Source organism: Rattus norvegicus, chromosome 18 (genome assembly GCF_036323735.1).
Source record: "Rattus norvegicus strain BN/NHsdMcwi chromosome 18, GRCr8, whole genome shotgun sequence".
NCBI lineage: Eukaryota > Metazoa > Chordata > Mammalia > Rodentia > Muridae > Rattus > Rattus norvegicus.
Genome location: NC_086036.1, coordinates 48,162,011 through 48,180,668, shown reverse-complemented (window position 1 = coordinate 48,180,668; position 18,658 = coordinate 48,162,011). Strand labels below are relative to the sequence as shown.

At 42.5% G+C, this 18,658-nt stretch overlaps 1 protein-coding gene and 1 pseudogene across 1 annotated transcript; one reads left to right on the top strand and one right to left on the bottom strand.

The window, feature by feature from the left end:
* Window positions 1-824: 824 nt before the first annotated feature.
* Rps3a-ps12 (ribosomal protein S3a, pseudogene 12) lies at window positions 825-5,299 on the bottom strand (annotated as a pseudogene).
* On the top strand, window positions 5,029-17,780 carry Lox (lysyl oxidase). Its single transcript, NM_001414003.1, has 7 exons — window positions 5,029-5,913; window positions 6,234-6,342; window positions 7,575-7,712; window positions 9,480-9,636; window positions 12,818-12,913; window positions 13,263-13,378; window positions 14,746-17,780. The coding sequence occupies exons 1-7, from the start codon at window positions 5,301-5,303 to the stop codon at window positions 14,750-14,752; spliced, it is 1,236 nt and encodes a 411-aa protein (NP_001400932.1). The 5' UTR covers window positions 5,029-5,300; the 3' UTR covers window positions 14,753-17,780.
* The last annotated feature ends 878 nt before the right edge of the window (window positions 17,781-18,658 follow it).

Genomic DNA, 18,658 nt, shown 5'->3' with positions numbered 1-18,658 from the left:
CTTTCACGTCTGCCAGCCCGCCTCCCTCTGCTCCCACTGGAAAGCTTGGGTTCTGTATCTCACTCTGTTACTTTTATGGTTATCTCAAAGAGTGTATTCAATAACTCCATTCAGGTCTCAGTCCATTCTTCTAACGTTACCTGCCCTATTTACTTCTTTTCCTAATGTTCTCTTTGACACTTAAACTCTCCACCTCATTTGCTTTGATTCCTCCGAGGTGTTAAAACCACAGGGTGGCAAACGTCACACAAGCCATCAACTTCACTGAAAGACAAGACTCCTATGTGCTTCCTCAGGCCGAACTTCTCTCTCTCTCTCTCTCTCTCTCTCTCTCGTGTGTGTGTGTGTGTGTGTGTGTGTGTGTGTGTGTGTGTGTGTGTGTGTATGTGTTCGTGCAGTTGTCCCCAGAGGGCAGAAGAGAGAGCCAGATTCTCTGGAGTTGGAATTGCAGGTGCTTGTGACAGCCTGATTGGTGCAGAAAAACTAATTTGGGTTCCTTAGAGGAATAGGATGTCTACTAAACTTCTGAACCATCTCTCCAGCCCCCAAACAAAGGCAGTGAAGCTCACACTCTGTTCCCTTGATTATGGAGTTATCGCTCTGTTTCTGGTAACTCAGAGGTCCTGCTCTACAGTCGTACCTTTCTGAATAATTCAGAATTGTGAATAATTTCTGAATAATTGTGAATATAAAGTTGCGTAGTAAATTCTGGAGACATGGCCCTTTTAACTTTTCTTTCTTTTTCACAGTAGGACTTTTTATTTGTCTCTAATTAAAGTCTGGATTCTAAACAGATTCTTGGACCCAGGTTCGAATCCATCAGCTCATTCAACTTCCACAGCTGCTTCACCGTCGCCGTCACTGTAACCGTCACTGTCACCATCAGTAGTTTCCCCAGAACTACCCCCTTCAGCATGGCTCTCCTTGAGTTCTCTCAGCTCAAACATGGAGTTCTTCAGCATTTTTACCTTTCTAATGAAGACATCATGGAGAGAGTAAACCGACAGGAGTGTTTTCTCTGTCTTTCCCATTGCTCTCTGTGACCATTTTATTCACCACTTCCTTCAAGCCATTTGCAGTCTCCAGTCATGATCTCATCTTTTTCTTCCAGGTCTGAGTGACCTGCTGGTGCTGCACACAGGACCCCTTACATATCTGCTTGCTACATTTGCTTTAAGCCAAGCCAGAATGGACAGAGCAAAGAACCATCAGTTGTCTCGACACCAGCATGAGCTCTAATCATAGTCTGGCCAACTGCTTTTTGACCATGGGACACATTTTGTCCTGGGTATGATCCATGCCATGGAAGTTAGCCAGACGGTGTTTGCCCTGCACATCTTTAGTAACTAGCTTGAATTTTCTAATATGCACCTCTCTTATTCTGTAGATCAGCAAAGCTTACCTCAAAAAAAAAAAGACCCTTGAGGCCATCAGATGCCATTTTGGTTCCTTGAATCCTTGTGCCTAGTGTTTCCCCAATGCGTCCAATATTGGACATGGCCAGAGGTTTCATATCGTACCAATCTTTCTTAGAAAATCATCAAGCACTTCCTTCTTAGCTCCCTCCTTTACCAGGTGTGTGTTCTTGCTGACCACGATGGTGCTTCTCAGAGAACCACATGGAAAGTACAGGCAACTTGCCAGAGAACTTAGGTGAAGCGGGGCAGGGCTAATTTAGAACTTGCTTTCAAAAATCAAAAAGAATTTGGATGATTCCCTCTTTTATGGCATATACCATAGATCTGTCCACAGAAAAATGGTCTCAAGTGGGGATCAGCTGTGTATCTTATCAAAGTTAAAGAGCTGGGGCATCTTGATACAGCTACAGTTATCATCATCGTTGTAATCGCTACTAGTATTATTTGTATTAACTTTACTGGTGAATGGGATGAGACTGGTTTATCTAATTTTGAAAACAGAAGTTTTGTCGCTGAGAAAAGAACACAATGTGTAGCTACATGATCTCACCCCAGGGTCACAAACACTTTCTATTGTCCTCAATGTGGTGGCCACATGTTTCCTTTCTTTCATTTTCTCCCAGCTAGCTAAGTCTTAAGCAAGAGACTTTGGAGGAAATGAAAGAGGGACAAAATGAACTATTTTCTCTTCTCTTGTGGCATTTAGAGTATGTGCCAATGGGTTGGAGTGGTGTGTATATGTGAGCACGTGTGTGTTTAATAAAGAAAATAAACAAAAGACATTGTTACTGCTCTGACTAGTTATTTCTGTTTTCATGAAACAGTTTTAAATCTTTTGAAGCAAACTGGGAGAAAATGACCAGTCTCATCTACTACAAAGGATCATGTGTACATCTCACTTGTATAGTACACTACCCTGTAAAGTGTATGTGTTCATGAGATACTGTAAAATAAATGTGCAATGGGATTTCACTGATGGAAAAATACTTAAAAAGGGAAAATTGTTTTCTGTAGGTGTCGCCTTGTAGAGACACAAAAAGTTGACCAATATTTTAAAGCCAAGCTCAAGGAACTATTTCTTCAATATTAATGGTCATAATGAAAACTTGCAGTGAATGGATTGAAAATAGGATACACTGGATAGTCAAGAAAATCAGAAAATGTTGAAACTTGGAAAAATACTTTGAAGACCATCCATTTGGGTTAATTGTTAAATCTTACCAAGAACTGAGAGCCAAAGAAAATAAAATACACGTACAAAGAAACACCTCTCCCTTCCCTTAGTGCTCTCTGTTCCCCTCACCTCCCCACCTTCTTTTTTTTCTTCACTCCCCAAATACCAGAACTGGAAACAAAGGTAAGTTAGCTGAGATTCAGGACAAACTTTCTACCCTCCCCATAGGAGCAACTTTGTGCTTATGCTCTAAATTGACCTCCATAGAAGAAGTCTTTCCCCAGAAACATGTGGTCAAGTAATAACCACCCCGGCCATTCCCTTCTGGAGAGAAACTGTCATGGGCAGATGTAGGGCCTGTTTCAGATGAGAGATAATTATAATTAGTCTCTTCCCATGTCTCCTTATATTTCTTTTGTCTATCAAAATTATATACATCTGCTTTTTTCTTTTTTTAAAACTCTAGCTCCCTTACCTGGTCTAGAGAAATCCAGTAGTTAATTGTAAGCCTTGAAGATATCCAGTAAAATGACAACTAGTGTTATCTTAGACATAGCTTTGTTCAGAAAATAATTCACTGTTGGCTTGCATGAGGGAATTTGTTCTTAAAATTTATCTTCATCATATAAGCAGTAGATTTGCCACATGTGGGCAAAATTCTGTATCAAGGAAGGTATGGGGTCATGTGAGGACTCCATCAAACTTGAGCCCAAAGCCAGGCTCCTTGCCCTGGACTCGCTGCCATGTGATTTAACTTAGCTGAGAGAAGCACCCAGCCTCCTCAGCGTCAAGCAGGATTCTTCAGTGGCAGAAGACAGAAGCTGACAATGTTAATCCACAAAAGAATGCACTAGGAAAGTCTGGAGGAAAAGCTAAAGACCCAAGACTTGTCTCTTTTTCTAGCAGTGGGAGGAGGAATAGTTTTGACCGTGTGACCACCTTAACATTCAGATCCTAGGAAGACAATTTAATTAGGGCAAACCCAGGTCTCACAGCCAGTTCTTGAAGTGAAGAAATCCCACAAATGCCCTTTCAGTCTGACCATACTAGTAGGGGTCTGAGGCGGTCCAGGCAGAATTTTAAAAAATATAAAAACAGAAAGAAAAGGGAAATGGATATAGGATATTGGTGGGAGGCAGTCAAACCAACAGATGTCCACCTCCCCACCTCATGGGATGATCATTTATGGAAAGACAGAGTCCCTGAGGTGAGTATTAAGTGTGTCTAGACCGCAGCTCAATGATGGAACCGAAAAAAAAAAAAGGATACTAAAATCTGGCGTTGCCTCGGAGTCTAATCAGACCACTTGGTAGCATTTTTTTCCTTTGAATTCAGTCCAGAACCTCCCAGACCCTGAGTAGGATGTGAGCAGCTGCTCTAGTAAGCATGGCAGTTGCAGATTACCCTCCTACTCAGCCTCCTGGCCACACCCACTGCTTTCTTTGTGCTAAACCCTGAATTCAAAGGCTTTTTCTCTTGCAACACCTCTGTTTAGATTGGAAGATGAATTAAAAGCGGCTGGAGGCTTTATTGAATTTCAATATTTAACATCAGTAATTTGATTTTAAAATGTGAAGTCAAACCTCCTTATTAGACACAAGAGAAAGCAAGAAGTCAGATTAAAAAAATCTACTTGAAGGGGCCTCTAAGCACTGCCTTGCCCTGCTAGCTCTCTGGTACACAGTAGGGATGAAAGAATTCTTGTCACTTAAAGTGCAAATTGGACTGATTCTTTTAAGACAAAATAAAGGAGGTGGGGGGGGGAGTCGGCTTTACTCACTTTTTCAACGTAGCAAGCTTTGTTCCCTGTAAATTTTCACTTTGGTTATTAAAATATTCACTGTAGGAAACAGATTTGTAACCCATTTCTCATATTACCTACAGCCAGAAAAACAAAATTTGATATCCTGGGGTTTATTCGCTGAGGGCGCTTCCCATAAAAGTGGGGTGAGTGTGCATTGGGAAATTTGTCTGGTTAACTCCTTTATGGATAAGCGTTAGTCACAACCTCCCCCATCCCAACGCACACATTTTGGCCCTCATCGCTCTCCCCACCTCCTGCTTCCCGCCTCTCCAGGGCTGGTGACCTAATAGCATTTTTCTTCATGCATATTTTGGCTTGGGCCCATGGCCTGGCTGCCTTCGTCTGTCTGAGTCTTTTGAAATTCCTGCATGTTCGGCCCAGATTAAGTCGAGTGTGTCTCAGGATGTGTGTTCCGTTTTGTTCTTTCCCCTTAACTCTCCCTGTGCAACGTGTCTGGGGAGGAGGGGAGGGGGCGGGGAGGGGAGGGAGGGGCAGAGTGGTGGAGCTGTCCGCCTTGCACGTTTCCAATCGCATTACGCGAACAAATAGCAGAGGGGCAGCGGGGCCAGAACGGCTTGTGTAACTGCAAACTTGTCAGAAAGTTTAAACTCTCTCCTCCTTCTACTTCAGACACTGTGCGCTCTCCCGGACCGTCGTGCGCCGCTCCCCGTCGCCTTCCAGGACTGGGAAAGGGGAGAGGAGGACGGTGCCACGTCCGACGGCCTCCTGGGCTGGGGGCAGGGTCTGCCGCTCGCCCTTGGCACCAGTCCCTGCGACCCATCCCCGAGCCTCGCCCTCCTCCTCCCTGCTCGAAGAGGTCTCCCTCCTTCGCGGGATCTGAGTCCCTGTCTTCATTTTTCTCCTAGCCACGTCCCTCCCCGAGAAGGGACGAGCCGGGAGCATCATGCGTTTCGCCTGGACCGTGCTCTTTCTGGGACAGCTGCAGTTCTGTCCCCTTCTCCGCTGCGCCCCGCAGGCCCCGCGCGAGCCTCCCGCCGCCCCCGGTGCCTGGCGCCAGACAATCCAATGGGAGAACAACGGGCAGGTGTTCAGTCTGTTGAGCCTGGGGGCGCAGTACCAGCCTCAGCGACGCCGCGACTCCAGCGCCACTGCCCCGAGAGCCGACGGCAACGCTGCAGCACAGCCACGCACGCCCATTCTGCTGCTGCGTGACAACCGCACTGCCTCTGCCCGTGCGAGGACTCCAAGCCCATCTGGGGTCGCCGCGGGTCGTCCCCGGCCCGCAGCCCGCCACTGGTTCCAAGTTGGTTTCTCGCCGTCGGGGGCCGGCGATGGAGCCTCAAGGCGCGCAGCGAACCGGACTGCGTCGCCACAGCCTCCGCAGCTCAGTAATCTGAGGCCACCCAGCCACGTAGATCGCATGGTGGGCGACGACCCCTACAATCCCTACAAGTACTCCGACGACAACCCCTATTATAACTACTATGACACTTATGAGAGACCCCGGTCCGGGAGCAGGCACCGACCTGGATATGGCACCGGTTACTTCCAGTACGGTAAGAACCCCTAGGTCCGCGGTAGGTACCCGCCACCCTGGCCACAGGTCAGTGCTGTCTAGACGTGGCGGTCTGGGCGCGGCGGCGGGATCCGGTCCCGCAGACTCAACACCACCACCCCCGCCCCCAATCCTGCCCCGCCAGCGCTGGAATTTGATGGAAACCGCGCTCCTGGCTCCAACAGCTTCCTTTTCCCTTTCCTTCCTAGCCCCAATTTTCCCTGCTCTTCCACATACTCAGCCCCACCCTGCAGACTTGAAGGGCGAAAGGTGACAAAAAGGGTCTAGGAGTCAGAGGTCATCAGCTTGTCTTATCCTTAGGTCTCCCGGACCTGGTACCCGATCCCTACTACATCCAGGCATCCACGTACGTACAAAAGATGTCTATGTACAACCTGAGATGCGCTGCGGAAGAAAACTGCCTGGCCAGGTATGTGTTTCCACAGCCCGGTTCCAGGTTTTGATCCTGGGATCACTCTGGTGCCTAGTTTGTTCTGCTATTCAGCGCAGACAAGGACTAGGAAGTGGGACAAGGGCTGGGAAGTGGGACGTGACCTCCTGGGCATGCTGACTTGGAGAGCGAGTTAATTTGGAATGTTTTTATGGGTACCGCCTCAGTGAGAGTCACAAATAGGGGGAGGGGGAAGAAAACCCTTATTCTGGAGACTGGGTCTCAGGGTCTTTCCCAAGATACCTATTAGGCATTAGCGCCAACTACCTCCAATAACTTTATATAAAACAGAAATTCAACAACACAGTGTGTGTGTCGGGAGTGGGGATCGGGTTTGGGGGGGGTTGGAGGAAGCACTTATTATTCTCTAATGCTCTAGAAGTGTATTCGACACGGTGCCCCCCGCCTCGATTGGTTAAAAAAACATTCCACACTTCTTTCAGGCCGTGATTAACTGGGTTGTTTTGGTATAAGACCACAGGCAATAGTTTTGTTTTCCGTCAATCCTAAAATAAAATATCTATTCTGGTCTTGGAATTCTCTGATTCTGCGGCTGGCCACCAGCAGGGGGAGCACAAGCTATTTGCATGGTTCTGGTAGTTGGCTAAGTAAAATGGGTCACTAACAGAGCTATAAAAATATAGTAATGGTACAGGGGTGTTTATACGAACCTTCCATGTTGATTTTTTTACTACCGTCGGGCCAAGGAGAGAAATTCAAGCTCTTTTGCGTTCCTTATGGCACGATACACACCACTGAATGCCGAAAAGATACTAAGGAGCACCCTCAGTTTGGTAGTTGTCCAGTATAAAGTTATCCACCTAAAGCTAGGTGTCTTGTTTTAGAATATTTCTCCACTTTATATCATAGACACATCAAGTAATTAATAGACACCTATGGATCTTTTTTGCATGGGGTCATTACTATAGCCATTTTACAGTTTTTAGATGCAGAGTCTCTGCTCTACAATCTTTTTAGGATAAATCTTAGTCTCAGTCTATCTGGGCTTTTACTGTTATCCTTCATTCACTCATGCACCAGATAGTTGCGATGTGTTTATTCTTCCAGGACTGGAGCTCAGGATCTGCTCCTTGACTTAAGAGGCTAGTTGGGGAAGGGGAATGCCAGGAACACGTGACAGCGAGCTGTTCTTCCTATTTTGTGTTGCATCCATGTTCAGTGGATCTAATGGCTCTTCTCTAAACTCACAGTTCAGCATATAGGGCGGATGTCAGAGACTATGACCACAGGGTACTGCTACGATTTCCTCAGAGAGTGAAAAACCAAGGGACGTCTGACTTCTTACCAAGCCGCCCCCGCTACTCCTGGGAGTGGCACAGCTGCCACCAGTAAGTGGATGGGCACCTCAGTACTTCTGGGATGCTCTTAAATTTTCCAGATGATTAGTCATACCTGAAGCTAAGAATGTTAAACCCTAAGATAGCCCCATTCACCACTAAATTCCATCCCCATTGTCTTTTCAGTCGGAAACTGTAAGTCACGCTCAATAGTTAAAACTATTGAAAGGACAGAGAATGGCTGCCAATAGAATTTACTCTTATGTTAAAGTATCCACTATAGGCAAGATCATCTGCAGTTGGTTAGCCTTAAAAGGCATTTAATAAAAGCATGGCATCTTTTACCTAAAGAATTTATAGACCATGTCCAATGAAAGATAGATTTCAGGACCCAATTCACATCTATCTTTTGAAAAGCCCGCATCAGCCCCAGAGTGGCTGCCCTACCCTTTCTAAATGTAATGGTTTTAATTTTTAAATTACATGTGGTTATGCCATCACTTGCCTAGGTAATGTACTCAAGTAGTCAATACCAGGAAATCATGATGTGCGGTCTCCCACTTACAGAAATTCAAACCCATTCTCCTTGTAGCTCCTCCCTCACACAAGAAGAACAAGAGCTCAGAGCCTTCTATTTAAGGAATAGAGAAAAGTGGACTTTAGCCACATAATTTACATATGAAAATAGAAATATTTTATTTCAAAATAAAAGTTTGTGCTACTTAAACAATAGAGATAGAAGAGCATGCTGTTGCTCCCCCTTGGTGTTTCCAAAGAGACTTAACAAATGTTGCAACTCTAGTTTTTTGAATCTCATAGCAAGCCCTCCAGAGTATGGTATTTGTTTGAAATCATCATCACATCACCAATACCAGCAGTGGCAGACAGAGAAATATACTAGAAACTGCACAGGTTATAAGCACAGAGAATCAATTGTCTACATTTAATGTTCAAATGTGAACCCTGTATAAAGGAACAGATACCACTGTATCTTTACAGTAAAGTTAAAAGCTTGCAATGCTCTTTTAAAAGCATGTGGCATGAATAGCTCTTTAAGAAGATAAACTTGGGAGCCAGGCATGATAGTACCTGCCTTTATTTCCAGCACTTGGCTGGCAGGGACAGGCAGACCTCTGAGTTCAAGACTCTACAGAGTTATGTTCTAGGACAGCAAGAGCTACACAATTTCAAGAGGAAAACACACACACACATATATACACACACACACACCACATATATACACACATACACACACACCACATACACACACACCACATATACACACACACCACACACACACCACATACACATACACACACCACACACACACATACACACACACACCACACACACACACATACACACCACACACACACACACACCACATATACACACACACCACACACACACCACATACACATACACACACCACACACACACATACACACACACACCACACACACACACACACACACACACACACACTTGGGCCTACAAGAGCACTTGCAGAAGATCCAGGTTCGATTCCCTGTACCCACATAGTGGTTCACAAATCTCCAGTTCCAAGGGCTTGGAAGCCCTCTTTTGACTTCCTCTGGCGCCAGGCACAGAACCTGAGTACATACTACTGGTAGACAAAACATTCACACACATGAAATAAATAAGTCTTAAAAAAATTAAAAACAAGAAGATAAATTTATCCTGCTTTAATTTGTGAGCACAGTACCATTTAATTTATGAGACAAGAAGTTATTTTGTGCCCTCATTGTTTTCTCTGCGTGCCACTGACTGCTGTGCCTTTGTTGTGTGGGACATTAGACATTACCACAGCATGGATGAATTCAGCCACTACGACCTGCTGGATGCCAGCACACAGAGGAGAGTGGCCGAGGGCCACAAAGCAAGCTTCTGTCTGGAGGACACTTCCTGTGATTATGGGTACCACAGACGATTTGCCTGTACTGCACACACACAGGTAGGCTGCTACCACAGACACCCAGGGAAAGTGACGGCAACTCCTTGACTGTTTTCTTTCCTCCCGCTCTTCTTTTTTAAAATAATTTGTTTCATTTTAAGCTCACCTTATCAGCGTGGAGAGTAACTGCGAAAAGGCAGATGACTGGGTGGTGCAGATTGCTTTTAAAGTGTTTCCAGCTGTAAGTGTAACCCCTGCTGGAGATCACAGGAGGTCAATGTGGATCCTTGCTACTTAACACAATGAAAAGCAGCTAACTTTCCGAATACACGTGAATGACTGACAACATCTGCCTTCATTCTGTGTCTTTCAATTGGCTACAAGTTACTGTTGGCGATATGCATCTGGTTTTCTCACCTGCAAAATCATTTTGTTATCCATTTTCAAGATTAATATGGAATAGTGCCTAAAGTTAGAACAGAGAGTTGAAGCCAATCTTTTTTTTTTAAATTACTTTAAATGGCATCACTTTTAATAATGCAAATAAGAACAGAGAGACACATTTCTTACTCCACACATGTATATTTAATTTAAACCTCCAGCATAATTAATGTCAGATGTCCTTTGAATGGATTTGTTTTTAATAGTGCTGAGTTAAGCGCTATTGTATGTCTGAGAATTGGAAAATGTGTGTCAGTTAAAAGCTATGCCAGTAGTTCCATCCAAAACCTTAATTTGTAAAAGGACATTATAATTTTACTCCAGCCCAGCTCTTGGCAAGTAGTTCCTGAATGTACATTACCCAGAGCGCAAAGACATCAGGGCCGTCATCTTGGGAAGCAGATTCCAGGATTGTGGCCGGAAGCTTTTTGGTGACCTACATGTGGTGACCGTTCTTTCCTCTGGCTCAGCTCATCAAAGTGGTTAGAAAGGGAGACAGTTATATTTAACATAGGTTGGGAGGGGCACGACATATGCTTTAAGTGAAAAATGTAACACCCATATATTAAGCATGCACCCCTAAAGAGATGGCTTTCTCATTCTGTGATCACCCCGAGAGACCCTGAAGCAAGCATTTTCCCTCTTCCTACAAGGACACATGCTGATCATCTCTCTCTGAGTTAGAGCACTTGCCCGGGGGATTGTGCACATGTCAGCCACAGAGGCAGAGGCACCCTTATTCACGTGGGCAATCTCACTTTTTTATGTGATAGTTTTCTCTTCTATCCTTCTCTGTGCATGCCTTAAAAATTCTTCACTTGGTTTTGCATTGTAAATGTTTTAATAGTCTTTTGAACAGACTTCATTTATAGAAAAAAACATTGACATAGGTCCCCTAATATTGACTTTTATTAGTTTTGTTATATGAGGATCATCCTCCTTAAATGTATATAAGCATCTAATTAGGTATAAGTTATGCATACATTATATATAAAATAGCATGTTCTAAGATCACAAATTTATATACAAAATATATGCACAATTAAAAATAGTTACCTCACACTCAAGGACCAAATGCTACAGATAGGTATGTTTTGCTGAGACCAAACAACACATTTAGATAACCTAGAATGAAGTTATATTTTCAATGTTTTTCACATTTGACTTAAAATACATGAAATGTCTACTTGCTTAATGGCCTTGGCAACTTCAGGCATTTGTTCAAATAAGCAAAGCTCAAAATGAACATATTCTGCCAGCTGGTGAATCATAAAGTAACAGTGTCAGCCAGCAATTCACACACACACACACACACACACACACACACACACACACACACACACAAATAGTACTTTTTTTTTTTGGTTCTTTTTTTCGGAGCTGGGGACCGAACCCAGGGCCTTGCGCTTCCTAGGTAAGCGCTCTACCACTGAGCTAAATCCCCAGCCCCACAAATAGTACTTTTAAGATTGTATGACTTAGGCTGCTGACACATTCAAGGACTTGAGCAATTGGCCCTCTAGGTGTAGGCCAACAGGGCTAATGTAAGCATTTTCCAAACACTTTCATTAGTTGACGGTGGCATTACTTATACCTGTCTTCGATGGATGTCTAATCCGGTGCACAATTTCTGTGAGAGAGCAGTAATGGGAATCCGGGCAAATATGGCTCTTGTTCCTGTGGTTCAAGGAATTTTGAGTTGGCCTGGCTATGCTCTCCTGTGCTATTGACAGCAAAATCTCGATCTTCCCAAATCCAGCTGCAGCCAAACCCACATCACCAAAGCACACTGAGATGGTTTTTAGTATCTTTGTTGACCAGAATGACCTTAAGCACCAAAGTGAACTCAAGTGACAACTTTAAAAAACAGGGATGAATTCACACGATTGTCACATACACTGTTGAACCAATTTTGGATTGTCGGAATGAAAATGCAACTGTTAAAAGTTCTCGTGAGGAAATAAGAAGTTACCCATTGCCCCAATAGAAGGAAATTTCTGCAGACTCGTGATAGCAAGGAGCATATGTTCTTGGCATTTTTCTCCTGGAAGCCTTGTGAGACTCCCATTGACTTGCTGGTATGAATGTCTTAGCAAGTGAACTGATGCGGTTTTGACCAGTTCGGGCAGATATCCATCCTTTGGACTCCACGAAGATCTCACTGATAATTTGAGAGAGGGAATATGATAGTTGAGGAAAGGTACCGTGGACCTTCTTTATTTATCCTAAAACCAGCTCAGTCAGTGCCCAGGTGTTTCCCCTGCATCAGTCATTGATCTTAGCCTTGGGTTCCTCCTCTGTATATGGAGATAGTAACACACCTGTCTCATACAGTTGTGAGAACTGGCTTTATGTATTTGAAATGGATTTGGTTAATAATATATGTTAGCTTGACTCTGCCCTTAAGGGGTTGATATTATGATTTCAATTTGGAGCAGAAGAGGATGAAGTCTATGAAGCTACACGAGACAACACGCTATAGACATCCAGAACACAGGAAGGTCACTGCAGGGAGTCTCACTGATAGGACACGACAGACCTTTCTTCCTCGTGGGCTTGCTACTTTTGAATTGTGCTGGACGCCTAATCTGTTGCTTAAAACCATTTCCCACTGGTGACTTCAGAAATAGGGACATTACCTCATGTTACGACAGCTTTCTGAAGAATTAGATATTGTAAGACTGGCTAAGGTGTGTTTTTGTGTCCAATTCTTGTAAGTACTAACCCAACATTTTATTTATAGATATCATATAAGCAGTCTGGCCACACCCTATAATTTAAAATTATTTTCTGATTTCAGGGGTTGAGTCCCGGATGTTATGATACTTATGCAGCAGACATAGACTGCCAGTGGATTGATATTACAGATGTACAACCCGGAAATTACATTCTAAAGGTAGGGCCTCTGATTTACTACATGTGATTTACTACTACAGTTCAATATATTGCTGTTTTCTAGATTCAAATATTAAATTACCATGTGCTTGAAAGTGATTCAATACCTTTCAGGATGATTTTTAAATGGTCCATGGTATGGTTTTTTAAAGGCACTTAGGGGAATTTATACAGCTTCCTTTTGTAATATATCCAGTATGTTTAACTACCTGCTTTACTTAAACTCCTTTTCTTGCTTGAGGTAGCTGAGTCCCTTCTAGCAAACTCACTGTAGCAATGTGGAAATAGGAGGGGATAACAGTATGTATTAAGTATGAACTCTTTCACACCATGCTATTTTTCTTGTTCAGGTCAGTGTAAACCCCAGCTACCTGGTGCCTGAATCAGACTACAGTAACAATGTCGTACGCTGTGAAATTCGCTACACAGGACATCACGCCTATGCCTCAGGCTGCACCATTTCACCGTGAGTATTATTCGGCAAGCCAAGTGGTTTTTGTACTTTTACAAGGAGATTCATAGATGATTTGAAGAAGCAGTACTGATCAGATGGAAATATAAAGTTAATCAAAGCTAATTATTCTTAATAAGATAAATATCATACTTAATCTGTCCGTGAGAAATAAGAAATGCTCAGAGGATGAAAATCTCTCACCTGGAGGACACTCATACTTGCCTCTTATATTCTGACTTTCACCTCCAAATTCAGAAGAAAGAAGGATTTCCTCAGCCCACGACTGGAGAGTGCTTTTAGAGCAGCCTGCAAGTCTGGCCTTGAGAGCTCTGACTGGGAAAGAGCATGGGTGTAGGGCTCAGAGTCATGGGCAACTACAGGGCAGGAGTGAACTGCAGGCAGTGTTTGCAAAGGCAGCTTCCAGTTGGGTTTGTCTGCTCTGGTCCAGTTAACAGAACAACTGAAGAGCAAGCTAAGCCTTGAGTTTCTCTCTGAAGGCGATGAAAAAACCTGAATTTTTTTTGGGCAGGAGTGCAATGCATCTGAAGCTATGTGAACAGTCTGATGGCCACGTGCATGTGACCTCATGCTGTCATTATTGGCTTTCACTGCCCCAGCCCTAACTCTAATGACATGTCACTGTTACGCTAGTACTGGGTGTTTTTCATGCCAGTCAGATATTTGAAACCATTCTGGTGGGATGTAAAACCCACCCAATAATTTGACATGTTCCATTATGTAGCCTCCCCCCTCCTCCGTGTTCCCAGATGCCTTGGGCCCTTCCCACTTCTGCAGTGCTATGACCCAGGTTTCTCCTCATGGAACTTGTTGTGTAGAAATTAGCAGTTTATGATTTGCACCCAAATGCATTCTTCCTTACAATGGCGACCACTGATCACCATTTCAATGTAACGACACGCACTTCGTGGTCTCTGTTCCTATCTCTGCACGTTAATGTGTCATTCTGTACCCAGAAGTATGCAGACAGAGAATGACAAATGCAAGATGGTGCAGAAGTCATGGCAGATGTATCACTCTTGTCCCATAGAATGAGCTCGCCTGCTTGGGTGCTGGGTCATTAAGTCCCGCTTGACGTTTTCTCATTTCAATTTTAGTATTATTCAATTATTTACTTATTTTTTGCCTTTTAAACATTCAGACTGTGGACATCAGACATGTACTTCATATTACTGACATAGTCCTAGCCTCCGATCACTATTAAATCATGTTCTAAGAGTGATTTTACAAGGTGGTAGTTGTTGGGGCAGAGGAAAATCGCTACATCAAGTTTGCAAGGTCTGAGTAAAATGTTATCTGTTGTGCTCACCTCATGATATTATCCTGCTAATAACCTGTCCTATCGTGTTTTCTTAACCTAGGTATTAGAAAGAAGCTCACTTCCCAAAGGATGAAGCAGTACCTGGTGTTTGGACCTATGAAAACCGTAGATTAGCTTAAGTAGGAAGACTTAGATATTTTAAAAGGCAAACGGAAAAACAACAAAGAAGGTTTTGTTTGGACTCTTTCACAACAAATCACATAACTGGATTTTGAGTGTTTAAATCAGCATTAGATTGGCACATTTTAAATACTTATTCATGTTGCTTTATGAAGTAATGGTGTTTCAATTCTGTGGGTGCATAGTGGGCTCTTTCAAAGAATTCTGAATTTCTTACCTTCTTTTGAAATTATAGTGCAAAAAGAAGAGGATATTTTAATGAATGAGCCACAATTTGAACTGATTACTTTCTAAAGTGCAGACCCATGAGACAATGATGATGGGTTTGTATTTGCCTCAACATAGATTGCTTTTTAAAAAGGTGTTCCTATTGTATAGGCAAAAATGGATACACTTGGTGCTGAGGAAGGGTCAAATACCTAACTATTGTTGTCACGAAATATAGGTCTACAGCAGAGAGATGGTGAAGTATATATTCAGATAGTTACATCCCTATATAAAACTATGTTTACATTTTAGATGCTTTTCTTTCTGTTAATTGCTTAATCTCACTCTGACTTGAGTCAACTTCTGTTTTGGAATGAATTAGATAATTCCAGATTCTGGTTTGATAATTGTTGACATTCCCCCCATGCTACTTTTTCTGAGGGCAGAAACGTCTAATGTGACGATCTTCACATTACCATTACGAGGATTCACAGCACAGCGAAATCATTCCGATGACAGGTGTGATAGATGGAGAGCTAACATGCAACTGCCGAGTGTTTCACTGTTAGCCAGAACTAAGTCACTGCCCACACAGCAATTACACCATGAATCTCTAACATCACAACCTTCTTTCAAATACTGTAAAAAAAAAAAATACTGGAAAACCTTTTTAGATTTGTTTCAATCTACCACGCTTCTGAAATGTTCAGCTATTAAGGGGAATGTCAATATATATATACAGCCCAAATTAGCGAAGCCCAAATTAGGGAAGCACATAGCATGGCATACTTGAGAGGTTGGCAAACAAGAGGGAAGCAGGTACTTTCTGCAAAAACAGGGACTGTGCGCCACAATGAGACCGCTGTGACCTTACTTCAAACTGTGAAACTGTGTGCAGCAGTAGGATTTGGAGTCTTAAATTCAGAAGGAGCAGAAAGAAAGAGAGTTAGACGTTTGAATTCCTGGTGCTTATGCTGACGTTTTCTCTCATTTGCCAGCATTAAAATCTCAAGTAAGGTGTCTCCTGTGCCAGGACGTGTCAGGTAGACCTTTCTCAGTGAGCTGGAATCCTGCCTTCTGTGTCATAGAGTTGTAAGAGCAGCAGTTTCTACCCATCATGCTGTGTACTCACTGCTGCAGAGCAAGTGGGAGGGGCCAGAGATGGGCCGTCCCCAGGGGCGGATAGCGCGGTACACTTAATTCTCTTCTGCCTGAAAGCACACTTCCCCGTAAGCGAATACAGACAGAACTTTGATTGAGCTGGTATCTGACCGATAGGATTGCTTCTTTGATGTACCTCTTTGACCTAGCTAGCATTTCAGCTTTGATACTGCAGAACGATCTTTTCAAATTATAATCATTCTGATAGAGATATCTTAATAGACGTGCTTTTAAAAACAAAACGGAAACTACTGTCAGTATGAATACTGAGCCAGACTGGCATTCATAGATTTAACAACTTGTATTTCTAAGATTCTTAACTCTATAAAAGTAATATGGCTTTTAGATATATAGGATAATAATTTCAGTGAGACCGTTATCTCTTTACTCAACATTATGTTAGGGACAGTATAAGCCAAGCACTTACCTGTTACACATTGGAGACTAAAACGACTGCCCCCAACCTTAGTAAGTATGAAAACTAGACTCACATTATTTCATTTTTAACTGCTAAAAGTATGTCTATAGAATTTAAAATTTAAGCACTACTATTTGTCCTGGCCACATTTTTCAAAAATTAAGTTAAAAGTTATTAATTATATACAGGTGTGTATTTCTAATAATTAAAATACCTTTCAAATCCATGGAATGTCTGCCTTTTAAATGTAATTTGGGCTTTTTTGTTTGATTCTTTTTCACTTAACTAGCTGTTTATTTGTAAACATTTCTTTCCACGATTTAAAAACACTTCCAATCGGCTTTACTTCCTGATTTAGCACTTCCTATTTTGACCCTTGGGCATCTGTTCTTCGTTTAATTGGTGTAGAATAATGATAAAAATCCCAAGCTAGTCTAACCAAACTGCATTCTTAAGAGTACTAAGTGGGAATGATGCAAAGTTCATCAAGAATTGAAAAGAAGCCGGTCTTTGCACTAAGGAAGACAGCATAATTAAGTCTTCTCGTTGCCATCTGAGTAATATCATGATATGGGGACCGCAGAATCCATCTCCGGTGGGATGATGGTATAGCTTTCCTAGTTCCAGAAAAATCTCCTTCACATTTTATATAATAATTTAATCACAATGTCCATCGAATTCTTCCTTAGGCATTCTTTGTAACAGTAGTGTGCTGCTCTTTAAAATATTAACCTCTGACACATGTGTGAACCTCATTCCCTGTGGTCACTAAAATTTCTTCCCCACTGAGCATCAATCTTTAGCAGATTTTAGGAAAATACTGAATTCTTAGTCAGGAAATATTTTAGGAATAATCTTGCTAACAGTATATTAAGTAATAAAATTACCCACTCTATGTGTGTTTCATTTTTTTTAATTCACATAGACAATGGTTTTTATAAAGCAATGATTTCAATTTTTCCCAGCTACCCAAAGTCCTGGTTAATTTGTGAACACAAATTTTGTTAGCCTTCAAGTTTAAACGGTGCTGAATTGTCTTAACTTGAATGTAAAAATGGATTAAGGCTTATCTCATGGGACACAAACATGTCCCATATGACTGCTTGCTGCGTACTAGGGGACATGCCATTTGGTGTTAAATTGTCTATAATAAAGTTCGGTTTCTCCCAGTTTTTTTTTCTGAATTGTTATTTGTGAACACAATTGTAGCTTGTTTGAGGAGCTTTGATTTTAAATGTTCAGACATAGGCTATTTACCACCTTCTCACACCTTTTTATCATATGCTGTAACTGCACGATTACATAAAAAATAACTTGAGTAAATGATCCCAGTGTCTAACACGGTCATTTGATTGCTGTTACCTACCAAAAAATAAAGTGAATTTCATTTTTGGTTAAAATATCACAGCCATGTATATGGTTGATATTCTTGTTTGAGTGCGTTTTATAGTACATTTTATCTTTGAAATTATAACTACGTAATTGCCCCTTTCCCTTTCTACCCTCCAACCCATCCCTCGCCCTCTCTTAAATTCATGTTTTTTTCTTTAATTATTGTTAGTGCTACACACACACACACATACACACACACACACACACACACACACACACACACACACACACACACACACTCCTAAAGACATAAATACAACCTCTCAGTCCATATGCTGTTGCCTGTATGTATATAATCACAGAGCTGACCACTTGGTACTGGCTAACCAGTTCAGGACCTTTTCCCAGTGGCAGACCATCTCTCCACTCTCAGCACTCCCCAGCTATTCTTTCTCAGGATTTGTACTCCATGAGCTTTTCCCTTCCATGTTTGCACGTCCATTGGCGTCAACATTATTCAGGTCTTGTTTTAGCAGCCATGTTAATAAAACGTAATGGGTATGACATCTCTGGCATTTCTAGGAGACACAATCTTAAAGACCATCCCCTTGTTCCTCTGGCTTTTACAATCTTTTCAATCCCTCTCCCACAGTGATCCCTGTGCCTTAGGTAGATTGTGTTGTAGATGTATCAGTTGTGACTGGGAACCACAGGA

Excerpts from the sequence above, each read along its gene's own strand:
- Lox (NM_001414003.1), top strand. The coding sequence starts at position 5,301 with ATGCGTTTCGCCTGGACCGTGCTCTTTCTGGGACAGCTGCAGTTCTGT. Across the intron at positions 5,914-6,233 it reads CACCGGTTACTTCCAGTACG|GTCTCCCGGACCTGGTACCC; the intron begins GTAAGAACCCCT and ends TCTTATCCTTAG. Across the intron at positions 12,914-13,262 it reads CCGGAAATTACATTCTAAAG|GTCAGTGTAAACCCCAGCTA; the intron begins GTAGGGCCTCTG and ends TTTCTTGTTCAG.